The following is a 21,520-nucleotide window of genomic DNA, read 5'->3' as shown; positions in this document are numbered from 1 at the left end:
GCCCTCCTCCTACTGGAGAGCAGTCTCCTGTAAGGGAGGATCTGGAAGGGTTTCATAATATCTGCTTTTTATCCTCTTCCGCCAGGGCACTGGAGACTTTTCTGGGATCCTTTGCTCCTCCCCATGAGAACCTGTTGGTATTTTGGAAGGAAAGGGAGAATGTGCTCTATATCAGTTGCCTTTGAGAGTTAATTTCACGCATCCACACTCAACCTCCAAAGTCACGAAAGTTACTGTTTATGTGTTCCTGTTGGTTTGTGGAATCCAGCAGGCTCTGCTTTGACTGTTTTCTCTGGATGTACCCATCTTTCCAGATTTGGGGAAGCTGCTTGTTCTACTCAGTTAAGTCCAAGAAGTCATTGATTTCCTCCCAGTTTTCCATATTAGGGGGAGTGTAGTGCGATCCTCTAAGTTCTCTCACGTCAGAGCTGAGCATGTTTTCTTGACTAAGATTTTCTATTACTGAGAACACAGGAGGCAGAAATAACAGTGAAGACAGCACTGTCTCTTTGCACTTAGGTTTAGATGACTGACATGAAACAAGAACTCAGTATAAGTCACACTCACATAGTATAAGTCACACTCACATGCACTAATTACTTCGGGAGGTATTTTAGCAGAAGGATTTTGAGGAGTATTTCATGCTGACAAAGGTAGGACTCAAGAATAAGTAAACAGAAGTATTGCTGGAGAACTACACAGAAAGCTTTAATTGAAGTGGAGGGAACTGGAGTATCAGTAATGTTAGGTTGTGGCCAGATCCCAGTGCTAGAACCAAAACATTTTGTTCTACAGTCAATGTGGAGTCTCTAGAAAATTTTGAAAAGGATAAACAGCAAATATGAACAATTAACTCAGCAATAGGATTGGGTAAACTGAAAGGACATGGGGTGGTAGGTTTGGTATCTGGATAGAAATAAAAATGGGATGGTTGGGGATTCAGCTCAGCAGCATAAGTGCCTGCCTGGCAAGCGCTTGGTTGTGAGTTTGACCCCTGGTACCAAAAAAAGAAAAAATAAATAAAAATGGGAAAGTGAGAAAGGTATAACATCTGAACAATAAAACTAGAAATTTGTGAAGTGAAGACCAAGAGTCTACTTATAACACCAACAGTTAGGGATGCAGCCCGAACTCACAGGAGTACTGGGGCTGAGGACCAGAGCCGGGGGTCATCTGTGTGGAGGTTACACTGACAGCTGGGATACGGGTGTGATCTCTCGGGAAGAATGAGATCTGGGGTAAGAATTTTTGGAGGTAGAAGAAAATAAATCCAGCAGCAGAAGAAAATAAAACCAGAAAGACAACAAAACCGGAACCAAATGGAAAGGAAATTAAGGCAGACAATGGTTCTCTTATTATCTCCAATATGCCTGTCCTAGAGATGCTCTGTGCAATGCCAATTCAGCTCCGGACACAGGAAAAGAGCTTCTTGTATGGTTTGGCACCAGTGGCCTGCTCCTGCTCAGAGCTGAACAGAGATCCTTCCTCATGGTGGGGAGATGTAAATGCTCCATAGGAAGTGGTTAGGATTTATCACATGAGTGCCTACATTTATGACATAGTGCCCCATCCTTGAAATCCAGTCAGGTAGGCAAAGAATGTATTGGCCATATCTGAATATGTGCTACATGTATCCATATTTAAAATACAATCAAATACAGTTTGCATCTAGTAGCTTGTTTCTCACTAAGAGTGTGTAGTGTTAAAGAAAATAAAGGAAGTGCTTGGTAAATGTCTTTCATAACAACAAGGCAGTTTTCATCAAGTTTATGAAATGTAATTTTATTAATTAACATAAGTGCTTGTCTTACAGACACACTGTCTCCAAATAAATAAAACCCCAGCATCATTGAAAGCACACAAATACACAGTTTTACAGGATACAGTACAAAGTCAATTTTGATGATGTCTTGTATTTACTAAAAATCTAAGAAAGACTATGATCAGTCTCTAAATAATCATCTTGCTTAAAGAGAAAAGTAGAGCACAATTATTTCATAGGTTCTGGAATGATACTTTGAGAAGATCTTGCTTTGAAAAGATATTAAGATGTATCACAAATCAAATCACACCTTCTGCAACATGACACCATGGAACTGTACTTAGGTCAGAAATAAAAGCAAAGTGCCTGAAGGAGGCTGTATCCTTTCTTTCCCAACATGACATTTATTTCTATTTTTGGCATGAATTATTAACCTTTTCCATTAGAAGGAAAATGTGCTCTGCAAACTCTCGGATGGCTCCACGACCACCGTTACATTTGCAAATATATCCCACAGCCTTCTGGGCTGCGGAACAGGCGTCTGCGGGAACAGCACTCAGGCCCGCCCTCTTCAAGCACTCTTCGTCCGACACTTCATTTCCTATGGTGCAAAAGAAGAGCTCACTGAACAGTCAGACACAGAGATTGGCCCAGCGAAGTAATACGGTAAGTAACTCTGGTAATTAAAGTTACAGATCTAAAGCGCTGCACAAAGGAATACTGATAATTGGATAGAGCCAAATAAAAGTATTTGAAAGTATAACCGAGGTCTAGGATTTTTGCTAAGGAATTACTCTTGGCAGTGAGAAAGAGTAAGTGTAAGCTGTACGTGCTGTGCATATTACAATTATTAGAAATTTTATATAGGACTTATACATTATTTCAATTTTTTATTAAGAAAAAGATTTAAACATCCCAAAGAATCCAAGACTATAAATTTTCCTTTTGTAGTTGATTTTTAAAATCAGGAGTAAAGTAAGGTCCACACACTGCACTTTGTTGATGTGTATCTTAAATATCCTTTAAAGTAAAACAGCCTTCTTGGATTTTATGCCACGTATTTGTGGAAAAATCATCATTTTTAAGGAAACACTAAAGCACACTGGTATTACTATTTTCTCTCCTTCCCTGTCTACTTTTAAGATAAAAAATTTGGACACTACTTTCTATTTTTTAACTTCTAATTTTTGTAATCTTTTAAAACATTACATAAATAATGCATATTGTTGGTAGAAACATTTTTAAAACTACAGGCAAAAAATCCTCCTCACTATCACTGTTTATGGATAATCACATTTTGGTATATATAATTGTATAGCTTAACCTGTTGGAACTACATACTTATTGCTATAATGGGCACTTTGTTAAGCCTTTTGTAGTATCTTGGTTTTTCTTTCCAGTGACTTTATAAAATTTGCTTTGTAAACCAGAAAAGTACTATCTGTAATATATTTAGCATTTTATAGATAGTAAGTATTGCTGGGATTTGTTGCAAGTCCCACTAAAATTCTTTTCCTCTTATAAGGGGTCATTCTCTAACGGGTGTTCTACTATATTTTGTCCCCTGATTCTTAAATGGGGTTCAAAGGCTATTTCAGAAGTTCCCAGATCTCACATTTCCAAAGTTGCTATGCCTTTCCTTTTGAGGTTCCTGTTCCTTTGCAAATATTCATTTCTTATCTGATTTATACTTATTGTGCAACTTAGTAGTATGTCACTCTTAGCCTTTAAAATATGACATCATTAGACTGCAAACTGTACTGCAGTAAGCTTACAGTTCCAACATAATAGGGACCTACTAGATATACCTGCTTAATATTTATTTAAATATTAAACTTCTGGTCTCATTTGATCATGCTAATAAAAGCAGAAATTGCCATTTAAAGATTAAAAAGTATGTTCAATAATAAAAAAAAATTCTCAGTTAATTCTTATATACTAAAAACTCCAGGTGCCACTCAGATTATTTATCAATGTCTATAATGGCCCTACAACAGTAGGTACACTCGGCAACTTGTATGTCAGCCTAAAGATGAGAAGTAAGAATATCTCACTAACACTGGCGGGTCAGCAGAGCATTCTGACACTATAGGATGTGCTGGTGATCTTCTACCAGGCTACCCTTGATACATACTGTCACACTAAGCTCTCAAAAGACTGTCCTGTGGAAGACTTCCTGCTTTCTTACATCAAACCAATCTGAGGAATTTTCTTTCCCATTAATCTGTTCTTAAAATAAACAGATCCATTCTGTTCTACTATGGCTGAATAAAATGGTACTAACCTAGATATGCTACTTCTTTCCAGCACAGGCCCATTTCTTTTCTCCATTCATCTACAACAGCAAGCTTGTCTGTTACGCCAACTTCCATTTTGCAATCCAGCTTTAAGGAGGAGAGTGTTTGCTTGGAACAGGCCCTTTCAGAAATGAGCCTCACCTGGAAAAAAAAAAAAGGAAAAAATCAGTAAGGAAAGACAGACCTTTCACAACAAAACAAAGCCTTATAATAGTATAGGTCACAAATGGACTACAGTCCTTGGACATTCTAAAAGATAAGTTAAATAAAATGGTACTTTAAGACAAAGCTTAGTTTCTTTCCAATAGTTCAATTAAGACAAGACACATTTTGCTATAATGGAGAAGATTGTCTTCTCTGTTATACACATGCACTGTCTGGTACCAATCTAAGATTTTCCTAAACTCAATTTATTAAGAGGAATCTGTATAGCCTTTCTTTTAAAGGCTTGGCAACACATATTTAAGATTTCTCGTGAATTATAATTATCCTAAGCTTCCTTTAAAAAAATAAACATTAAGTTGTTTTGAACTGAAGTTTTTATTCAGAAGAATATGCTACATTTCAAAAATCCAAAAATGCCAACATCAATTACCTAGGAAATCTTTCTTATTCCAAGGTCCTATAGAAAGTACTACATTAATTATTATTTAAAGTAGTATGCTCTTACTTATTAAACAGACAAGTAATATTTATTGATTCAAAATTCTTGATTTTATTCACCTAAAAAGAAAAAAGCATGAGACTTTTCTAGGCATGTGAAGACTAAATTGAAGGCATTTTCATAGTTTATACTAAAATTTTAAATCTTTATTTCTCTGACCCTGAATCAAAGTGTTAAAAATATTGCTATATTCAGGGAGCACATACCTCAATACCACTTTTCTTTAATAAACTTATCCCAATAGCATCTTTTACATCATAAGATATTATTTCTTTTTGGTCTCCTGACACATAAATGTGGCCATTGGTGAGACATCCATCAATATTGCAAACCAAAAGTTTTATCTCCTTAAGCTTCTCTTTGCCAAAATAGCCAAATCTAAAAGAAACCAAAATACACCTTTGAGTACACGGGCAGTACCATTCATCCCCTCTCATCTGGACAATTCTGGTAACTGAAAACTTCACCCACCACTCCTCAAACTTACTGCACAAGTACACTTCAGCTGAGAGGGCCAGAACCATAAACCATGAAGAGTGTGGTCTAACCAGACTGTGTTTCTCGTTTACAGAACACGGCATGAAAAGTGTATTTTATACATCTATCTTTCCCACATAAAAATTATAAAGACCGTGAGATGTTGGGGAGTGTCTGGTGTCTGGGAGTAGGATTAAATGTATCTGCTAAGAGCAATGTTAACTTCTAGTGCAAAAGCTAGCTTTTACAATTTTTACCTTAACACTCTTTGTTCCGCAATAGGCCAATCAATGTCCACATCGATATCCACACTGTGCTCGGCTCGCATCTCATAGTATGCCATTTTTCCACCCTGAAGATAGGATAAATGTGGTACTGTTTTAAATGATCACTTACATATATGAAGAACTTTAATACAGAGCAATGGATTGATTGTATGGCACTGAGAAAATGACCTTGTAAAATAAGTAATGCTTTCTTGAAAGAGGAAAATTGCACAAAACGACACTAAATTTTCAAGCTCTTTCTATACTCTGCAAGCTTCCTATTTTATTTCAATATATTTCTATTTGAAGATGGAAAGAAGGCAGAAATAATATCCATCCTCCAGTGTTCTAACCACAAAGGACCCTGTAAAACTCTTTTTTCCAGCAGTCTTCCCCATGGTCATCTAAAAATAGTGTAGCGGTCTTGAGAACTTCTGCAGCCAGCAGGCAGGTTGGGGGATTGAGTGCAGCCTCCCTACACATAACCACCTGGGAGCCCCAAACCCGAGGGCAGTGGGCAGCACCAAGGGACTTGGGGCTGAGGCTGGAGCAGATTCTGGGGTACAGAGGAAGGAGGGCCTCTCCTTGAGTGGTAATTATTTGGATGACCGGATCGATGACAGGAAAATTCATTTTTCAGAACAGTTAGTCTCTTTTCAGATGCTGCTATGATGATAAATCTCACTATTCTGCACACTTTAGGAAAGGGTGAGTCCAAAGAAAAGAGCTCAGAGAAAGTAGATCACTGTGTGTCAAACACAATATTCCTGAACACTCAAGCTCAACCAAGAAATGTTTGTAGTTTGCCTATATATTGGCCAGAATACAAGAAAAAAACCAAAAGGCTTTTCCTTCGTTCTCTCAGAGCATGAGTCCCACAGAAATTCTACTACAGAGTCCAGAGCTGTTTCTGTCCTGTGGTACTGGGGATTGGAGCCAGCAACCTGAATATGGTGAACATGCACTCTTCTGCTGAGTTACACGTCCACCTCTCTTTTTTCAAAGGCTATCTTTTGAGTGACATAAGGATGGAACTCTGAATCCTGACAGCACTGCTGACGAGCAGTTTTTGCCCTAAGTTAATTACTTCCTTTTTCAGAGCTGCGGTTTCCTCCTCTGTAAAACTGGAATAGGAATGTCCACTTATTTAGCTGCCAAGCAGATGCCATGACACAGCCTATGGAAAGTGTTTCGCACAGTCTTTGATACATACAGGTGCTGAATAAATATCAGCTATAACTAAAATTAACCAATTACAGATATCTGACCCAACCCTGTAGGCTCTGAAGATGAATGAGACATTTAACTTCTTTATTTTAAAATAAGCAATTAGAATCGGAACAGAAAAAATGATACTTTAAGCTTACACAGTTAGAAATAGAGTTAGAACTAGATTCTGGTATTGCTGATGCTCAGATTAATGCCCATTCACTTCTACTAGGCTAGTTATTCTCTTTTCAAAATCATGGAAAGTATTCAACCATAAAGCCATGGCCTGTCAGACACAAATGACAATTTTGAATGGAATAATGTGAAAATACCAGGATATATGCAGACACTCAGGATTTGATCCATCTTTTATCTTACTGTTACAGTAGAACAGAATTTCTTTCTATATTTACTGAGCAGATTCCTACAATCACTTTGGGGGAAAGCTGTGGGGTAAATGCCTTGCATGATAGGAGGGGATGAACTGCGTCATACTTCTTCCCCAGAACTCAAAACAACGGCGTTGAAAAGGATTCTGTGAAGTGAATATACTAACCTGTAAGTAACCCATCTCTATCAAATGTCTTTTAGCAAAATAAAATGAGCCATTTTCATACAATTCTCCATCCCAGTCTTGTCGACGAGGTCGTTTAGCTGGATTCAAATTCAGAGGCTCAGTCACTTCATTCACTGAAACAAAATGTTACGGTGAGCCCACACTGCTTCGAATGAAATGTTCACTTAGGAATTTAGAAAAGGAGAAACAAAATGAATTCAGAATACAGACTATTTCTGTACCTAGATAAGTAAGAAAATTATGTAAAGGAACAAAATCTCTAATAACTTGATGATGTATCTTTGCTTTCCAACAACTAATAATTGTATATAAAAAGTACGTTAGAAACAATTTTGGAATAATTATGGTTTAAAATGTACTGTAATGCTTTCAGAGAACACGAAGGCAGCTCTAAGGTGGCATCAAGAAAAGAGAACTTGTCATACAACACCCACATTCCATATTTGAGTACTTTAATTTCTTTTCTATTATTTGCATCTGTAGAAATTGCATTTTTATAAAAATATAATTTCTATAGGTGTGTTATCTATCTTATGCAGGTAAAAAATTACTTTTAGAGAATTTCCATAAAAAAATAGTATCTGATTATCCAATTTTAAGCTTTTACACTGATGGAAATGTTTATTAGACATTTTTACTAATAGTTGTAATTACATGAACTGTAATCATGCTTATCATTATACTTGAGAATAAAGATTCAACAGTATCACCACTAATGATTACAACTGAATGCAAAAAGAAAGCCTCTAAAATTAGATTTTCATATTGTTTCAGTGATTTTCCCTTAATCTGCATGTATGGGTATATGAATGTGTGTGCGTGTGTGTTTAACGGATGGTAATTCTTCATAATCTTACTGACTGTTACCTCCATGTGCAAAAACTTCTAGCAATAACCTCTTTTCCTCTTGCTATTTAAACCATCTTCTGTCTCACTCTACTCTAATATTTGATATCACATAGGGAAAAACCCCACCAGATGTATTCTGATAGGTCGCAGAAACATAGTCTCACAGATGATGTGTAGCCCATGAGATCTAGTGACAGTAATCGGCAAAGGATAACAAAACTAGTTAATTGAAGAGGGTCAAGCTTTTCCTCAATCAGTGATTGCTTTCTCCCTGGGAATATTTGCTGAGTATGAGGCGAAGGTTAGAAAAAGATCACGTTTGTCACATGCAGAGGGATCTCTGTGATGGTAAAGGGAAACCAGAATAGTTTTTTTAGGGCTGGAGATCAAACTCAGAGTCTTGGTAGAAAATTTTTAATGGCCCTATGCAGTTGGGTCACAGATTGTCATCCAAATTCAAACCTTGAGCCCAAACAGGGCTGGCTGTTCCCCCACCAGTAGTTCTGTGTCCAGTAATTCTGCAATGAATGTTAATATGGCATGCAGAAGCTAGCGATGGCATGTGAACACAGGGTGGCACTGAGATCTCCAACTCCTGTTAGCAAAGGTGTGTGGGTGTCAACCAGCTGTAGGATAATCCTCTGATAAGGCACCTGCACTGACAGGTGAACTGAAATTATAGTTCAATCCAGCTCAACTCACAACTGGTTCAAGGTAATTAGCCTCTCATCCTATCTGCCTCACAGAAGAAAGGCTACGTTTCCTTCTTTTTTTTTTTTTTTTTATCTTTTTCATTTTTATCGGTACCGGGGATTGAACTCACGACCGCCTGCTTGCAAGGCAGGTGCTTATGCCGCTGAGCTAAATCCCCAGCCCATGGCTATGTTTCCTTCTACAGGCAAACATGTCACTCCACCTCTCTGTCAGGCATACGACAAAATAAAAGACATGAAAAATGTAGAAATAAGTGATTCATAATTAAGAGGAAAACAGTCATAGGTATAGAAAGGGAACAGATGTTGGAATTTTCAATCAGGAAGTTTCAAAGGTGTTGTAAATATGTTAAAGAAATTAGAGGAATATATTTAAACAATGGATACAATAGTTGATTGTTTCAGTAAGATTAAAAAAGGCAGAGTGTAAATACAGCTATACCAGTGTGAGGCTTTTAATTATTTGTAAAATTGTAAAATACCACTTCCATGTAGATTGCAATAAGGGAGCACAGTGTAATCTCTAGAGCAGTGCTGTCCATTAGAAATATAACATGAGCCATGTGTGTAATTTAAATTTTTCTAGTGGTTACATTTTTAAAAAGCAAAAGCAAGCAAGGTTAATTTTAATATTTCATTTAGTTAAATTTAATATTTCATTTTAATATTTCATTTGCATCCAAAATATTACCTTCCAACATGTAATAAATGTAAAAATTAATGAGGTAGTCTCCCTGAGATGCAATATGGATTTTACACTGATAGTACATTTTTTGTTGGCACCATAAACATTTCAAGTGTTGACGTTAAAAGAGTGCTAAGGGTCACCCTACCAGACAGTTTTAGTGTAACAACTAAAAAGAAAAAAAAAAAGAATATAAAGTGTTATAGAAAATACAGTGAAATAATTTTTAAAGTATAGATCAACCCACTTGCACTTTTAGCAGCAATGATTTTATGCATAAGGAACAAAAAAGAATCCTAAGAATGCCAATCTGATTTAGCTTAGAAATGCCACCTTCAGTAGTGTTCTGTTTCACTGTGGCTCCAAGGAAATAAATAGATCATAGGAAAAGACAGAATTACTATCCCTAACACTAATTCTTGATTTAAATGACATTTCTTACAAATGGCACTAATTTTCTTAATATTTATACATTTAATTTTGGATTTCTACCCTTTAAATATTATAGTTTATCTAGCTTTACTCATACAGCTTGCTAACTTTAATACTGAGTTTAAATTTGGGTTTCTCAAGCTCCCAGCACTTGGGAGGCTGAGGCAGGAGGACCACTGAGAGTTCAAGATCAGCCTGGGCTACAAAGAGAGCTCAAGGCCAGCCTGAACTGCACAGCAAGACCTCGTCTTATAAAGACAAAAATAAATAAATAAGGGTTTTTCTGATTTGCTTCAAAAATTTGTTTTCTTAAGATCTAATAGCACCTTCCTAGATCTTATTTCTGAAATTTAGTAAATAACTTTAAACATTAATACATGTACAATTGGATTTTGGCAATTTTCACATTGTGATTTTCCATTCATCTTTATCCTGATTATAATCTTAGTGAATCTTTTTAGGTACCTTCTGCAGTTTCATTGCATCTTCCTCATTATTTCCTGCAAACCATGTGAGACATAATCAAAATATATGATGTTTAAAAAAACTATTATGGTAAATGACACACTACGATTAACCCCCTGTAAAATGCTCCCCCTTACTTCAAATACTTCATTCTTATCGCTTTCTGAAGCAGTTCTGGAAATCCTCTTCTGTGAGATTTTATGAGGTGTGATCAAACGTGGTGAAGGCTGCTGTCCAGGGCTATTTTACAGAAAAAGTCTGGTAAAAACACAGCGTTACTTCCTCCCCACCTTATTCACTGCATCTGACCATGAGCAACGTTTGGCTCTTCTGTGAAGTCAGAACGATCATGAAAGATAAATTTTTTAGATGATTCAGGGAATCAAGGCAGTCATGACAGCACAACTGAAGATGCTCATGGGAGAAGCCTTCCAAAACTGCTCCAGAAAGTGACAAGAACACGGGACAAATGTTTTCCAAACATAAAGGGGTGATCTGAGGGGTGTTAATCGCAATATGCCTTTTGCTGTGATAAATTTTTAAAACTTAACCATTCGCTGTATTTTTTAATTATACCTTGCACATGTTAAAGGGCAAAACATCTAAAAAATGTCAGTGAATCTAACAGAAGTCACACTTCTTTTTCACCAAGTATGTATTCTGTTGGCTTATCTAGCTAGAAATCAATTAGACTCACTAAAACCCACGGAACCTTCTTTATATATTGAGTTACAAGTTTGGGAAGGGTATTCACAATTCTATTCTTGAAGTGCTCCAGAGTTCTTTGGTAAATACTTTCTATATGACTTATATAGACCTTATTAAACAAGTCTGAACAGACATAAAAGTATTTGATCTGAAAAAAATGACATGTATAAAGGCAAACAGAAACAAAGAGGATTAGAATATCCAATTACATATTAAAACAAGATTTAATTTGGTATTGTCTTGCCTTAAAAATTAGGAATAATTATAAATGTTACCTACTGCAGTTATGAATCTAATATTCTGCTTTTTAGTCATCTCACTCTTACAGAATATTTCCGTACAAAAATCTGATTTTCAGTTAAATGATCTAAAATAAAGACTGATAACAGATTACCTCCTTTCTGAATTTCACTCCATCGAAACTGATGGCGTCTCACAACAGAGAAAACAGAATCATATCCTTCTTCTCGAATCATTTCTGCAACTTTCTGAAGGTCAGTAGGATGTAAACATGGAGAAGTGGCTTGAATATTTCCTACAATGTCAACCTCTTAGGAAGATAAAAGAAATGGAAAAAAACACATCAAAACTTCTGGCAAGCAAACAACACTAAGATCTTTAATTCAACTGTGAAAACAAATCTTGTGAAGTGACACAGTTAGAATTACATAAAATTCTGATTGAATGAGTAAAGAAACGCGTACCATTGTGGTAATTAAGAAATTCTATGATGGCATCTAGTGAGGTAGAGCTGTCTTTCGAAGTTTCAGAACTTCTTCGATGAACCTGTGCACCAAACTGTTTGGCCACATTCTCAATTTCATCGTGGTCTGTGGAAACCCACACACTGTTCAGAAATTAGAAAATAAAAATTTACTGGACAAGTCACCAAAAGGTATCAGTAACAATAAAAAGGTGCCCTACCCTAAAATACAACTTACATAATTAGAATGGTTTTTAATCTTTCTAAAGAATGTTAAAGGTCCAAAGTAATATAAAATCTGAAGAATGACAAAGTACAGTAAAACCTGAGGTTGCGAGTAACTTGCTCCAGTGTCCTGCAACACGAATATCTAATTAATTTTAATTTCATAAACCAGTAACGTCCTGTAACAGTGGTACATGATGCTGAATATTGTGATTACACTGAGCCAATGGTTGTGTCACTGGGGGATTGTGGGTAATTATGCCCAACAGCAAGGGGTTATGGAGATGACATAAGAGGAGAAGGAGGAGGAGGAGGAGCAAGAGGAGCAAAGGAAGGACAAAAAGACAATCCCTCATTTTAAATGAGATTAGGGAGATGTATAAAACACGGGAAACTGCAAAACCTTGTAGGAAAATCTGAATAAGACTATGGCAGTCCAAGGGATCAATCCATTATGCAAGGCAGTGTCACACTCCTGTGAAATCTTCAAAAGCAGAGAAAAATAAGCGACATTGGATAGGTTCCTTATTAAAGTTGCATGAAAATAAAAAGATTCCATTGAGCCAAGAGATAGCTGTGATTCCATTAGTGATACGGAAAGTCATTCTACATGCTAACCCTCCTCTAGTCTCCCTCACACCAGCCACCAAGGTTTTCAAAGGTTATCTTATGTTAATTTATTTTTCCTTTTAATATTTGATATTTTATTGTTTTGTAGTATGTAGCAGTAATCATTTTATATGAATACTTCTGAGTTGCATGAAATATTTTAACATACTCGATAAGGTAAAAAAAGGACTTGGCTTAGCCAAACCATAAACCTGCAACAGTTTCAACTTAGAACAAAGTCAGTGCCAAGGACAACCAGATATTTTCTAAAACAATGAATAATGGGGGTTTAGATATCAATACTAAAACAATGAATAATGGGGGTTTAGATATCAATATAGAGTCAATCACGATGAATTAGTTACAGCCATTGAAAACAGGTGATAAGGACTTGATTAGCTCAGGAAATTTTAACATTCTGTTCACCTTACATAGGTGTCTATTTAGATCAGAAGATAAAGACTAAACAAAATGCTCTCTTGGGAACATACACTGGTCTGTACCAAAGTTTTGTTCTCTGGCCCTTCCTAAATTCCCAAAAGATAAGACTATTATGCCACAATGTTTCACAGTATAGTTAGAAACAATGGGGCGCTTCCATGCATTTAGCTTTAAATAGCACCCAGACCTTTTTTCCTTCCACTGTCCTAAGAGGTGGAGAATCACTCAACCAAAACCAGGTAAATCTCTGATGTCCCCGGTGAGGGCACATGCATACTGGACCTCCTAGCCTGATCTTGTTACTTTTACTCCGGCCTCAAGGGTTCATGAATAAGTACTGCAATTCAATTCTGGGGCAGATGTGTTTTGAGAGTCCCTAGGATGACTCCAGACGCTGTGGATCACACCTCATGTATCCTGGGAGGCACCTGGGCTGAGGTGCACATCCTTTCAATTTCAAGTCTGATTTACCTGGGGGCTGCTACGGTGAGCCGTTGCGTGTGCAATGTTTCTGCCTTCCTGCCACCTCGACACCGTTCTTCTATTTTGTGCAGGATCTTTCATCAGCATGGAGTTGCCCTGAGTACAATTTCCTGTGATCACTAGCTGTAGCTGCTTGCCAACTTGTTACTAGGTGTACATTTTGCAATTCTTTGTTGGTCATGCAAAAGAACCTGGATTAACCTGCATGGTGACAGCGATACTATGCAAAGATATTTTAACGACTTAACAGTCTTTGATGACTTAACAGTCTTTGTTTTCCTTTTCTCTCATTCAACATTTAACAAGGGAGGACCTGCATGTTTTATTTGTCTTATGCTCGTCTGTTAGAGCTAAAACAAAGTGAGGCACTAAAGAAAGTTTTCTAACATCTCTAGATTTCATTTATCCCTTTAATATTTATAGGAAAGAGAAGTAATACTATCTTCCACCCAGATGTCTTTGACCAGTTACAATGTAGGGCTCCCAAGTCTCATTGTATCCATACAAAAACAGAGGAGCCCTGTCCCTTCTATCATTTTGAAATCTGAACTAGTTTTGGGTCAGATTTTTCACTAAAGAAATGTCATGGCCAAAAAGCTATGCAACATGCCCAGCTGTTTGCCTGTTTTGCTTCTTTCCTTTTTCCATTCGTTTATTCCTGTGTTCCCAAATGTTTGCTGAGTGCCTATCCTGTTCTAGGCACTGTTCTGGGCAGTGGGAATATTACATAATAACTGATGCAGTGCAGTTGATTTTCCTGAGCTTCTTAGCCTATCAGCAGACACAGCCTACACAATACTGCAATTTTTTTTTTACACCATTAAGGAAGGAATTGTGAGGAGTCAATTAAATAGGCTTTTTATAATGTTCTACTTTTCACAAAGTACTTTTACAGATCCTGCTATGTAACGAGGACTTAACGCGCACTGGCTGAATGAGTTAAGAGTCGGTGGTTACAGCATTAGGCGCTGTTGTAAAATGGAGGTGGCAAAAGTGTCTCATACGGCTGTTATGAGGATTAAATATAAAACTGTTTACCAAGGAATATACATTTCATAAATTTAGCTATTTAAAATATTAAAGCCGTAGTAAAGATATATTTACCCTTCCTCTTTAAACATCACACCGAACCTGTTAGAAGGAACACTGAAATTCTGCTTTGACATTTTCGGATGTCCACCTGCTTAAGTGCGGACCTACCATGATACACAGGGGTACGGGGACTACCATAGCAACCCACATGGCTGCTCAAAACACAAGGCTCATCCTTATGAAAGGGACTAAGCGAACAGTGTTCCTTCAGTGCAGGGGCATCCCATGAGACGGGTAGAAGGGAAAGAAGAAGCAAGTGAACAAGAGGCCCAACAAAAATTTAAAAAATCAAGGAGAGCACGTCAGTCTGAGGTCCATGGATTTACCCTGGACTGTTACAGCCAACAGGATCAACAGCAGGTATGGACTCTGTGTCTGAATGAAAATTTCTATCTCAGCAATTTTCTTAACTACTAACTATCCTAGTTAGTATGCAAAGTTTTGCAACCCTGAAAAGTGTAGTTAGCTTTAATTCTCAGTAGGCCAGGCAACCCTGCCTTAATTAAGTCAGATCATGATTTCGAACAAAGTAATCTCCAAAGTATTGCCTAGCTCTGAAAAATACAAATCAGGTGCTGTAATTCGCTTCAATTTCCTCCTAAGGTAAACATTTGTTGAAAAAAGAAAGGAGAGGCTTGGAGGCAGGTAGGGCGTTCCAAAGTCCTCCTGTAGCCATAGTAAAGTCAGTTAGATTCAAACCAACACATTTTAATGGAGGATCTAAAATATAAGCCATACTGAGCTGAATAAAACACTACGGTGGTGGATTCTCAGACTAAACCTGACCTACCCCTTAGCCTGCGTCTGTAGCATTTTAATGGAGCACAGTATCATTCATTCACTTACGTATTTTTATGCAATTTCACAACATAACCCCGGAACTGGGTAGTTTCAACAGAAACCATCTGCTCTCCAAAGCCTACACTATTTACTATTAGGTTCTTTACGGAAAAGGTCCACCAACAGCTGAATAACAAAATAAAGATGTATTTTCATTAACCATTCAAAATCAAGAAATGTTAGTACTAGAAATAATTTTAAAGATCATAACTAATTACTCATTCTCCAATTAAAGGAAACTGTGGTTCACAAAAGATACAAGGAATATAAAGACCTCCAATGCAAGGTAAAAAATGTCAATTTGAGATCACATACTATGGGCCAGGCATTATTCTGTGTGCATTCATGATTGCATCTAAACCCATGAGCAAGCACACGGACCTTGAAATCTATTTTACAGTTGGTGAGACTGAGACATAGAAAGGTGAAGGTTATACGGTTAACACATGGTGAAACTGGAATTCAAACCCACACAGTGTAACTTCAGGGCCTGTGACTTGACCATTTGCAGAGCTGGAACTAAATGAGGGCACAAACAATTTTACTATAAATTGGAAAATAAAGGCAGTTATTTTTCATTGAGGGGATCAGCAAAGCCTTCACAGTGGATCTCCTTTATATTTTTTTCTAACTCTGGTACTGGGGATTGAACCTTTATACTTTTTTTTTGTCTTTTTCCTTTTTATCGGTACCAGGTATCGAACCCATGACTGCCTGCTTGCAAGGCAGGCGCTTATGCCGCTGAGCTAAATCCCCAGCCTGAACCTTTATACTAAGCTACACTCCCATTTCATTTTTTATTTTTAGACAGGGTCTCACTATGTGACTAAACTGCCCAGCCTGGGTTCAAACTTGTGATCTTTTGGCCTCAGCCTCCCAGAGGGTTGGAATTACAGGGTTGCACCACCATGCCCAGCTTTGTTATTTCCAAGGATAAACTTTTCAGGTCCTCAGAAAGGATGCCACAAAGCAAGTAGCCATGAGACTCAAACAGAGTAAAATCACAGTGTTATTTGGTATTATAAATTCGAGAAGGCAGTTAGAAATATACTCTTTTTATTAGTTAAGGGAAACACTGGTTCTGTTTTTGTTAATTGCTACTTTTGGTATGGTGAAAAATACCTGAGATGGTGCAAAGAATATAATGCTGTCCATACAGCCAAGGGGTTGATGCTCTATAGGTATGAAGTAAAACTGGTACTGAGAAAGTTGGTATTTAAGTCAGTCTAATGAGATTTTGTACAAATGCATTTAAGTAAATGGAAAGCAAAACAACTGTTTAACACACATCTGTATTTTCCATCTGTAACTGTTTAATACGCACTGAATCTTCAGCGTCTGCTCTAATGGATATGCATTGGGTTTCGACTCTCAGAACCTATTCTCCTTACCTGGGGCAATCATACTCCAATTTTTCTCTTGCCGAACCTGTCATGTATTTCAGTGGGGGTTCCATCACTAGTTCCCAGAGAGAAAGATGTTACCGCACTGTACCTGTACAACCACTGTATTCTACCTGCTATACTGACCGCTGATTGAACAGGAGACCAATGAGAATTCTGCTGAATCTTTGAGAGCGGATCTTTATAATGACACTATTACTGTTGAGAATAAACAAGGCCTGGTACTAGTGAAGGTGATAAGGAGACTGTAGACCATTGCAATACGAAGAGTCCAACATGCACTGAACTCAAGTTTCCTGAAGACTTTTTAAAAGGCTGGGGCATGTTGACAGCCACTGAGACCATTCAAGTGAGTTAAGCCTATTTATTGGTGCTTATCTGAAACAGAAACAAACTTCTACCTTATGACTGAGGGCAACAGTACAAATACAAGCAAGGCACTCACCAGACTTAGGCCCTTATTTTCCCAAAGAGATTACAAAGGAGAGTCCGAGTTACCAGCCAGCATGTCTACATTTCAATGAGAGTTGTGGGGTAGTTTGGGGTGACAGATTCACATCTCACAGGGCAAGGTTTCCATAATTTACAGTTTTCCCAAGTAACTTCTTTAAGAGGAGATTCAGGAGTCTATCAGGCTATCACCAGGTTTCCTGGGGATAAACACTAGGTCTTCTGAATGAAGTATTTTAAGGGGGCCAGGAATCATCCTAGGGTTCTGTCCCTAAGCTGCTAGAGGTGACGACAGAGTTCAGTCAAGTCTCTTGGTGCAAAGATTTGGACAGTTACTCTACATGCACAATTTCACTCTTCTTGGTTCAAGTACAACCACTTTGACACCATACATGGATAGCTCATCCACAACCAGGGGTCTGGTAAGCGTGCACCATCCTCCTAATTGGCTTTACTGTTCTCAGAATCACTATCACCACCTGACACAATATGTATTTTTCTATTCTGCCTATCCTTATTACAAGTATGATACTAGGTGAAGTTGATGAATGGGTTGAATGGATTAACCCTTAGTTTGTTTTACCACAATCCCATAAAAATTAGCCAATAAAACCCCCCAAATCTCGCTTGAAAAAAACAAATAAGGGCAAACATTAAAGAACAAACAATACAAGTCATATGACCTTCTAAATCAGTAATCTTTCTACAACCATATAGGGATAGGAACTCTTGGAATGTCCAGTGACTTTTGGAAAGCATCAAAACTATGTCAAAGGGACTGATGACAATTTCCTGCAAAAATGACCATCCCAGTTCCTACCTGGCTATTGTTAAAACTAGATCCCTCAGATATCCCATAAGAGCTTTTTGCTTGTGACCCGACAAGAAAAGAATTTATGGGGAAGCCTTTTCTTTTTTTTTGTTTTTTCCTTTTTATTGGTACCAGGGATGGAACTCACAACTGCCTGCTTGCAAGGCAGGCGCTTATGCGGCTGAGCTAAATCTCCAGCCCCAAGTCTTCTATTTTCTACCTGCCCGTTTCTGCCAATAAAGCTTTCTTCCGTTACTCTTGTCTTTTGAATTATAGGCTTCATTGGCAGTGGCAGAACCAGATTTTTCACTTACACAAGGAAATGTGGTATAATCTGTAATTCAGGACACAGAACAGTTTTTGTCACATAAGAGGTAGTGCCAGATAATTTGCTTGAAGATTGATCCTCTATCCTTTAATCTGTTGTACCGACATACGACCTATTCTTTGTTAACCCATTTCAAAGTGGTTTCTAAGTATGTGTGACCCAAGCATTACAAAACAAGTTTTTTCTCAATGTACTGCGAATGTGACTTCAGTCTTTAGTGCATTTCAGAAACATGAAATCTTACTGTAACATTGTGGCATGGAAGTACCTACTTCTCTTTCAGCTTGTACTCTAAGAAGGTAAAAAAATATTCAAAAGTCTGTGAGCTTCAGGAGGACAAGGACCACGTTCCTTAGTATTCTCTTACTGTGTATTGCAGAAATTAGGGCTCAGAAAATGTTGACTGCATGTAACTCCTCCCTCCCCCAGTTCTTCCCTATCTCTCTTTAGCACATTTCCTAGTGTTATTTTCTGAGTGCCAGCTCCTACTTGCCTGGCTCCACCCTGAGCTCCCTTTGGGTTAAAACATGTAAATTTGTACTTTTTAAAACAAAATTGGTGACTTATATAATAATATAATTATGGGAAATTAATATCAATTTAAAAAGACCTCATGAACGTTTAAAACAAACCCCAAGACCTCAGGATGTTTTCAGAGCAACAACGAATTCAAATGTACTTAAGGTGCAGCTACTATGGGTAAACTTTCATTCTTGGCAAAGAATTTTACCTCCCTTCTTTGAAAAATGCCATGAGCTTGTAACTCCTGATCAATCTGGCATATGGCAATGTCTCTAAACGATGCACAAATAAAACCGTCCTTAGAACTGACAAAGTTCAATAGAAATGATAAACCTATTTACATGCATATTATAAAACAGCAGCTGTATAACTTGCCACCCTCTCACATCTCTACGAATGTAGGGAGCTTTCTGTTTTGTGCTGACTCACAGGCAGAAAGCTAATTATTTTTCGAAGGCTAGTAAAGGATCTCCAAGCTGAGCTAAAAACTGGAAAGCCCTGGTACCGACTCCATTCATGAACCTGAGGCCTTCTCATCGATTAGCACCCCGCTATCCCCAGAGACCGAGCAATAGGGAAGCCCCAAGGACTTCTGTCGAAAGGAGTTCAATATCATACGCTTTGCACATGGGAGGCCTCCGTTGGTTTTGCCCGTGGTGTCCACCTGGGCGGAGGTGACGTTTGGTAAAGGTGATATCGCCTATTAAGCATGGCATTCTCAAGGGCGACAGAACTGTTTCGGGTCATAGCTTTTACAGCTACGGAAGAAGCAGGGCGCTGGATTCCGCCCTTCTTCCTTCCTTCCCTCGCACTCTGCCTGGCTCTCGACACCCGGGATCCTGCAGGCGCCTGGAGCAGCCATCGCCCCTACCGGAGCCCCGGCCCGGCCCCGCGAACAGCCCGGCGATAGTCCGACCCCAGCCCAGGCCGCGACGCCCCCCTTTCCTCGCACATGCGCACCTCTGGAAGACCCCCGAGTCCAGGGCCGCACGCAGGACCCAGCCAATGAGCGGGACCCCCGCCAGGTGCTTAATGTTCTTCAGGGGGATGCCTTTGCTGCCGCCCCGGGCCAGGATCAGGGCTGCCAGGTGCGGGGGCTTCTCCACGCCTCGGCCCTGACCGCCGCGGGAGTTGCGCTGCAGCTTGGGAGGCCGACCTCGGGACGGCCGCCCCCGAGGATTGGAGACGGAGGTGGCGGCCCCCTTCTCCACCGAGTCCATCTTCCTCCCACGCCTTCTCCCCAGCTTCTCCACATCCGGGAGCTAGTCCCCCGCCAACTCGACCGACGCCTCCCGCTCTCCGCCTGACCGCGCTCGCGGCGGCAGCTCCGCCCGCTGCCCCACCCCTCGCGGGGCACCTAGGGAACTGTAGTCCATCCACGCTGCCCCTCGCGAGGCACGCCGGGAACTGTAGTCTTCCCCAACAGGAGGAGGCTCGCAGGCCTGGGTGTTGCAACCTCCTGGACTAAAAGAGACCGCAAACTGTGGCCAAGCAGAGGGCGTTTGGAGGAGGCGCGATTTCTGGGGTTCTTGATAATATCGAGATTTCCAAGCTATGCAAAATACATTATTGACTATTTTTCTAAAAACTAAAGTACTTCCCACTTAAGAATTGTACTGGGAGTCCTAATGGACTCTTTGATGTACCCTAACTTGAATCAGTTTTATATTTAAAATTTTGTATTTTAAATGTACATCTTTTCTTCTGTGCTCCTGACAATTTTTTTTCCAAGAGGTTACCTCACTGCAGTGTTCTACACTTACAAGCACCTTAAATTAAACATTTTAAAATGCCTCCTTGTGGGCTTGACTAAGGTCAAGTTACTGTCTACCTTGGGGCAGAACCTTGGAAGCCAGCGTGGCTGTTCCCCTCTGGTGCAGTGGATATGGGTTCCCTTGAAATAAAACAAATGAAATTTTTTGTTTTCTAAGCAACTTTTTCTTTTAGCAATTGTTGCCTTTCCCTTGATGTAGTTTAAACGCACCTTCTTTGCATCTTATCAATAACCATGACCCAAACTGTTTCAGCTAAGTACCCCCTTATCCTGCACCCAGCTGTAGTGTAGGTACTGATATGGGACTGAAAAGCCTGTTAGGATTCTTTTTGAAGACTGTTGGAAAGGAAGGATCTTTCCCTTGCTGAATATTTGAATGCTGTTAGGGACCTTCTAAACCTGAAGCCTCAGGGGAAGGGATGGGAGCTTAACTGTTGTGAAAGTGCTGGGAGACTGACCTTCTCACTCAAGAAAGCAGACCAGCAGATTTTGTTACTAGTAGATCCTGACTTTATTCTGGGTAAACATATCCATAATTCAAGAGTGAATCTTGACCATTTACATTAGTAGTGACTGGGGTTCTATATTGATGGGTGGAGATGTTTTGCTTGGAAGTTTCTGCAAGAGGAATACAAGAAAGTAGATGAGACAGTCAGCCTGTACGTCTAGATACTGCATGTTAAATAGGATGTGTGGCACGGTGGTAGGTACTGTTTGAAGTGAGGTAGAGAAAAA

General features: G+C 38.9%; 1 protein-coding gene across 1 annotated transcript; it reads right to left on the bottom strand.

The window, feature by feature from the left end:
* Positions 1–1,755: 1,755 nt before the first annotated feature.
* On the bottom strand, positions 1,756–20,335 carry Cmas (cytidine monophosphate N-acetylneuraminic acid synthetase). The gene is made up of 8 exons (XM_003470447.5): positions 19,972–20,335; positions 11,809–11,951; positions 11,499–11,654; positions 7,232–7,365; positions 5,458–5,552; positions 4,930–5,101; positions 4,047–4,200; positions 1,756–2,363 (listed from the first exon to the last, which is right to left on the bottom strand). The coding sequence occupies exons 1-8, from the start codon at positions 20,229–20,231 to the stop codon at positions 2,173–2,175; spliced, it is 1,305 nt and encodes a 434-aa protein (XP_003470495.1). The 5' UTR covers positions 20,232–20,335; the 3' UTR covers positions 1,756–2,172.
* Between the last annotated feature and the right edge of the window lie 1,185 nt (positions 20,336–21,520).

The sequence above is a fragment of the Cavia porcellus genome, unplaced genomic scaffold (assembly GCF_034190915.1).
Source record: "Cavia porcellus strain 051 isolate PalLab524CR breed Dunkin Hartley unplaced genomic scaffold, mCavPor4.1 scaffold_27, whole genome shotgun sequence".
In the NCBI taxonomy this organism is placed as follows: domain Eukaryota; kingdom Metazoa; phylum Chordata; class Mammalia; order Rodentia; family Caviidae; genus Cavia; species Cavia porcellus.
Note: the sequence above shows the minus strand (reverse complement) of the source record. Positions and strands in the feature narration are given on the sequence as shown.